Consider the following 6,522-nt stretch of genomic DNA (forward strand, 5'->3'; position numbering starts at 1 on the left):
AACACTTGTGGAGGGCAAAGACCACCAACACCCTCACGTGGAAGCCTAGAAGCCTACTGGCCCCAAGTCCCATCCCTGGGGTGCTGAGTCATGATAACAACATGAAAGTCTTCCAATTTGACAGAATAATGACTTTGAGTGGGGACACCTGTGATTCTCCCCCCACCCAGCCCTGAATGTGGCACTGACTGTAATGCCCTGTACCCAAGGGACAATAGTGGAATCCGCCTCCTTGGGGCTCAAAAAAAAAAAAAAACACAGTACTGGGGAGGAAGTTATAAGTGTGTATGTGTGACTGCATCTGACACAGTGTGTGTCATTTTTGTCCATGGGTCTCAGGTAGGGCTGACCCTCACCTCTAATGCATTCTGATCCTGGACCAAAGAAGTTTGAGATCCAACAAATGTTCACTGAGCCCATACAAAGTCCCAAGCCTTTTTAATTAATACTTTGACACATTTTATATCACTTAATCTTTAACAATAACCCATTAAGGTAGGAATTATCTGCATTGTACAGATGAGAAAACAATCGCAAAGAGGTTCATTGATTTGCTCAAGTATATCATACAGCAATTTTTTTTTTTTTTAAACACACACACACTAAACTCTTAGCTGAGGCCTGTCTGTGTTGTTTATCTTACAGTGTTTCTTGTCTTCTCTACCTTTGGAGCAATTGCTCCCCTTATACAAAAGCCCCCTTTTCTTGTTTCACAGGCCCACATGGGCTTTTCTTTGTTTAATACTGCATTTAATAGCACAAAAAAATCACAAATACAAAGAAACTGGCAAAGGTGTTTGTCAATGAAATATCCCTGCTTCCTCCGCTTTTCCACTTTCCTACCCATATATGTAATGGGCTACATTTGTATAAACTTTTCTTTTTTCTCCCCCAAACATATAACTGTTATGTGATTGGTCAGTTGAAGCTGAAACACCCACGGAGAAAGATGTTTTACAGTTACAAGGGCACACATCCCCCCCACACCACCCCCCTCCCACCCCACACTTTCCCACACAATCTTTTGGAGGAATATAGGATACGGACCAGTGTCTGATTTTCCTGCTCCTGCCTGCCCCGCCCAGAGCATCCTGCCATTTAGTCTTCCTTTAAGTGACTGCTTAGACTAGAGCCTCTTCTCCCACCCCTTCTATTCCTCTTCCAATCAGGACCTTTTAGACACTGGAAACTGTTCAATTCTTACTCTGTCAGGCCCATGGGCCATGCAAGTAGGTCCTTTAAATCTTGATGCCAGTTGTAGTATGGGTACTGTCATCTTCCACTCCAGGTAGGTAGGTCTGTGTGTCTCTTCAGTAGGCTTGTGTATTCACTTCTTTCACTTTTTCTGATTCATGTTCCAGGACCTGTTTGTGATAGAACAGTAAATACCCTTCACTGTCCAGCACGTCCTTAATACTGGCCTTGGTGATGACGGCATCATCACACTTGAACCACTGGTCCTTGTGGTGCCGGATGAAGCTGGTGTAGTGGCCACTCTCCAAGGTTCCTTGGTGATTAACCACAGCAAACAAGGAATACTTATTCTCATCGTTTCCACTATTGGTTGGCAGCTGCAACTGTCCATTCATCCTGCTCTCTTTACTCGAGGCCATGAACGGTGTCATATCCAGCTCCAGAGGAAAGGATATGTATGTAGTGATCTTGCGCCTCTGTTTGGCTGAGTGTTCAAACCGTTTGAAATGAAAACAGGCAACAACAGGTAATTTATTCATTGTGAGCTGTTTGGTAGATTCCTGGTAGCTTTGGCAACTACCACACTTGATTTTGGCACTGCTTCCTAAGTGCTCTGGCCTCGTAAACCTTCGCAGGCAGTCCGTGAGGGTAGTGATTCCTGGTATGTGGCTTTCCCCGTTAACACTGCTCTCCCTCCCTGGGCTCATCGGCCAGAAGGAGGTACAAGAGCCAGGCAAGTCCAAACTGATGTCCCAGCATGGGTCTATTGTGGTGGAGACACCATGACAGGCTTGACAGGTGACATCAGATTGCAGGCCACCTGTGAAAATTTGGTCAATGATGCAGTTACAGTGGTTGGGATTGCTGGCCGCCTTCCCAGCATCATCACCTTTGCAGTGCCTGTGCAGGACATCTAACGCTGCGATGAGAAACTCATGTGCATCCTGTTGCCTGTACCCTGCTAAATGCCGTGCGTGTATCCATACCAGGTGCAGTAACTTATAGGGAACATGAGGAGATGGGTTTCCAGAATACAACTCTCGAAAAAGCGAAGACATCTCACAGACCAGACACAACTCCGGACTCGGCATTTCACATCTGTGCCTGTCAGAGAGGAAGAAATCTCTCAGGATCGGTGTGTGGGTCAGGGCCTGGACGATGCAGTTCATAAAGCACGTGTTGCCAAGATTGATCAGTCCTCTTAAACCGATGGTAAAGCTGGAGGCGATTCTTCTTCTCCTTGGGTTATAGCCCAGGAGTTCTAACTCAGGTTTGGTTGTCTCCCAGGTTGGATACTTCTCACCGAGGCCTGGCATTGAATACTGCTGGTGAGAAACCTCGGTCGAGGTGGAGGCTTGTAATTTCAAAGCTTCCCCTTGCTCTTCTTTGGCAATTTGCTCAATGTCTCTGTCATACACATAGTCCTTACACATAAAGCAGTATATACCTCCGTAATAAAGGTCTACTGCTAAGTTGTGTTGTTTCGTCTCGGCATGCTCATGAATGTGCTTCTCTGTGAAGCAGCCAAAGAAGACACAGGAAAGGCAAGAGTGGAGTCTGTTCAAATGGGTGCCGCACACATGGCAGATACACGACTTTGCCTTGCTTTTCCTGGTCTCTGGGGTTCCACACCACACGAAGCACTGGTAGATCACCCGCAGTTCCTGCCTCCAGTTCTCTCCCACCTTAAAGCTGTTCACGTGGGAACAGCCCGGTGGACCCACCGCGAAATCCACATCCAGGCACCCGCCCCCAGGGCCGCGCCGGGGCCGGGGCCGGGGCGGGGGCCGTGGCCTAGGCTGCGGCGGGGTACGGAGCCGGGTCTGCGGCCGCGGCCGGGGTCGGCGGCGGGGGGCACGGCTGCGCCGCGGGGAAGGATCGGGGGGCCGCGGGGGGTCGGAGGGGAGGGTGGGGAGAGGAACCTCGTCGCTGCCGCCGCCACCGCCACTCCGCGCCGGGTTCTCATCCTCAGGCTCCTGCTTCGGCTCCCCCTTCGGCTCCTGCTCCACCTCCCGTGCCGGCTCGGGTTCAGGATCGGGCTCCAGCTTGAGATCTACCCGGCGTCCCGGACCCTCCACGGTCTCCACCTTCCCGGTGGCGTCCACCTTCCCCGCCGCCTCCACCTTCCCCGCCGCCTCTACCTTCCTTTCCACCTTCGCCTCCGCCTCCACCTTCCTCTCCGCCTGCTCCGCCGTCTCTGCCGTCTCCGCCTCCTCTGCTCCTCCGCCTCCACTGGCAGCGGCTCCTCCCCCTAATCGCAGGGCTGGGGCGGCCACTGGGCGTGGCGGCGCGGGGGCCACGCAGACCAGGGGTGTCCCCCGTCCGGCCTGAGGGAGCGCGGTGGCTGTGGCAGCTGGACCCAAAAGGGACTTTCACTGAAGGAGGCGGCGGCGGAAGCAGGCGACGCCCCCGGGAATCCTCCTGCCGTAGCCGCCTAGCGGAGGCCGCTCTGCAGCCAGGCCCGGTTTCCTTTAATTCAATATTTTCCAAACTTGCTTGTTCACGAGAATCACGTGGGGGAGCGTGTTAAAATTACAGATTCCTCGGCTCCACCCGCAGCCCCACTGAATCAGAATCCCGAAGGAACATGCTCCGGAACCTGTATCTTTAACTAGGGCCCGAGAAGATTCTTATGAGCAGGCAAGTTTGAGAAACACAGCTCTAATTCATTGAGGCTGGCGGGAAGGGGGGCGGGGACCGCGCAGTCTCTTTAAGGCGCTTCCAGTTCTCGGCTCCAATCGCTGCTCTGACCCCTTTCATCGTCTCCTCCCCTCTTTCCGTCCTTCCCTGCGTCCATGCAGCCTCCCCCAGCACTGCGGGGCCAGGGATAGAGGGGTATTCTAGTCCAGAAACGTCCCTGGGGCTGGGAAACATCCCCCCAGAGGCGGGGTCGCGAGGAGCGCTGGCAAAGCGGTGATAAGCCAGCATCTCTGAGGCTGAGCAGGTTCCCATCCCTGTCTGAGGCTCCCCGCCCACCCCAGGTTCTGCCCTGCCCCATAAGAACGAAGCTCCATTCTGGGGCAGGCCTGGACCCCGGATACTGAGGGGCAGAGTTCCCAAGGCCATTGGGCCCCAAGAGGCACATCCCATGCCCATCTTATCGGTGCTCTGCAGAGTCCGTGCCTGCTCCTCGCCTCCTCTGCACCTTTCCCTTGGGCTCCCAAGGCCACGGGTGGGCTGATGTTTTGGCAGCCAGCCTTCTGGCCCAGGAGACGCTGAGCCAGCCGCCCCGGGGGTGGCGGGATGGATAAGGCACAACAAGGCCAGGCCTACTGCTGGCATCTCCCCTACAGCTGAGAGAGGGGCCTGAATTACAGGACACTGTCCCAAGACCCTCAAGTCCAGCAGAGGCCCGGCGCAATCAGCAGGTGGGAGTGGCAGGGAACCAGCTTCCATTTGTGGAGCTGCCAGTCATGGGGAGGGGCCGGCCATGCATCTTCAGGGCCGCACTGTGCTGAGCTGGGAGCCATGGGGAGCAGCACCAAGGGGCTCACGAAGACTGAGCCCAGAGCAAGTGGCTTGGGTCTTGGGCAACTTGGGGATGCTGGGAGGCAGCTGCAGGTGCTGGTCCCGGGGAGTGCAGCCCAGGGCAGGTGTCAGGATGCGGCGCACGAGGAGCAGAGTGTCCGGGACAGTGTGTTCCAGGAAGAGTCTGGTGCCTGAGCCCCAGTGATGGCAGCCCTTGGCCCATTACACACTGCCCGGCCTGTAGGGCTGTGCTGCCCTATTACATTGTGGCCGAGTTCTCCCTGGTTAGTGTGGACATCACCCCTCTACCTGGCCCCCTCCTCCAGGTAGGGGGCAGTGCCTAGGACTCCCAGGGTCAGCAACAGGAGTTGGCTGTCAGGAATCACGAGCCCTTAAGGAGGATAGAGGACTTCCCTTGTGGCTCAGCTGGTAAAGAATCCACCTGCAATGTGGGAGACCTGGGTTCGATCCCTGGGTTGGGAAGATCGCCTGGAGAAGGGAAAAGCTACCCAATCCAGCATTCTGACCTGGAGAATTCCATGAACTGTATAGTCCATGGGGTCACAAAGAGTCGGACACCACCCGACTTTCACTTTCTTTAAAGAGGATAGAATGCTGGTTCCCATATACCTGAGGTCCCCAGAACTGCCCTGGTGCCTCCCCTTCCTAAGCCAACTTTTGTTCCCATCCCTTGAAGCATCCCAGTATCCTTGCAATAAATGCCTGCCCATTTTGGCCTGCAACAGGAGGAACTACAACTAGAACACCCACTGAAGGAATCCTGCTCCTATAAGGGTGGGGGTGGGGAGGCACAAGAAATACTCTCATCCCACCTCCACAGGGTAACAGACATCAAAGTGACCTAAAAATCTCAGTGTACCCAAGGCTATCTCCCACTGGTGACTAACCATGGCAACCTGACAGCTTTACTGATCATCTTCCTGCAGAAGCCCACATGTCCAGCATGTCAAGGAAGAAGCAGAGGCCAGGGCGATGGGGGGGGTGGTGTGTGTGGGGGGGGTTGGGCGGGGTGTGCACTCTGCCATCCACTCACTCAACAAATGTCTATTCAGCACCAGCCCAGACCAGGTGTTGCATTAGGAGCTGTGAAACCAGCACTGAACCAAACTTGCCCCAGGGGCCAGAAACAGGAGTGGGTTCCCCAAAAGGCAGACTGAGGAAGTGTCTAGGGCACCAGTAGAGAAGAGACACCAAAAACAGAAGAATCAAGAAAAAAATATCAGAAATAGTTTTTTGTTTTTTTTTAAGCAGTCCTCATGGGAAAAGTCAGAATTTTGTTACACTTCTTACATTCCTTTCCTGATTGCGTGTTGCTTTTGCTCTGAATCACATGGAGAGGGGCAGGTGTCAGCACAATCCTTTAGATACTTCTTGTTTGAGTCTGGATTCAGTCCCAGGTGAATGCTACCTTCTCAGCTTCACAAAGATCTGATGGAAGTGTAGCTGAAGGGGCTGACCTAAAGAGAGACCCCTTCCTCATTGCAGCACCTTGCCTGGAGTTGCATACAACTCTGGCCACAAGGTGGCAAATGAGTATATGACGTTCCCTCCAATATTTATTTTGTATGTTTATATAAAACTATTGGTTTATAACCATGCTCTCTAAAAATATTTTTAACGTTGTGCTCCTTCACACTTATTTAGGTTGACGTCTCAAATTTTGCATCCAAAATGTCAAGCTGCAAATAATGTGATTTCTGGCAAATATTAACATTCACAAACAAAACATCATGGTTTTACGTGAAAGCAGTGAAACCTAAATGCGTGATTTGAGAGCCACCATCATCAGTTTTAAAAATTCATAAATGAGCTCTTCTTTGACAGTTTGAGAGGTGTAAA

The 6,522-nt window shown here is 52.7% G+C and overlaps 1 protein-coding gene across 1 annotated transcript; it reads right to left on the reverse strand.

Annotated features, from left to right (window-relative positions):
- Positions 1-985: 985 nt before the first annotated feature.
- On the reverse strand, positions 986-2,870 carry USP27X (ubiquitin specific peptidase 27 X-linked). The gene has a single exon (XM_055437590.2). The coding sequence runs from the start codon at positions 2,625-2,627 to the stop codon at positions 1,311-1,313; it is 1,317 nt and encodes a 438-aa protein (XP_055293565.2). The 5' UTR covers positions 2,628-2,870; the 3' UTR covers positions 986-1,310.
- Positions 2,871-6,522: the final 3,652 nt, after the last annotated feature.

Source organism: Moschus berezovskii, chromosome X (genome assembly GCF_049115385.1).
Source record: "Moschus berezovskii isolate FMDL1 chromosome X, NW_MosBer_1.0, whole genome shotgun sequence".
NCBI lineage: Eukaryota > Metazoa > Chordata > Mammalia > Artiodactyla > Moschidae > Moschus > Moschus berezovskii.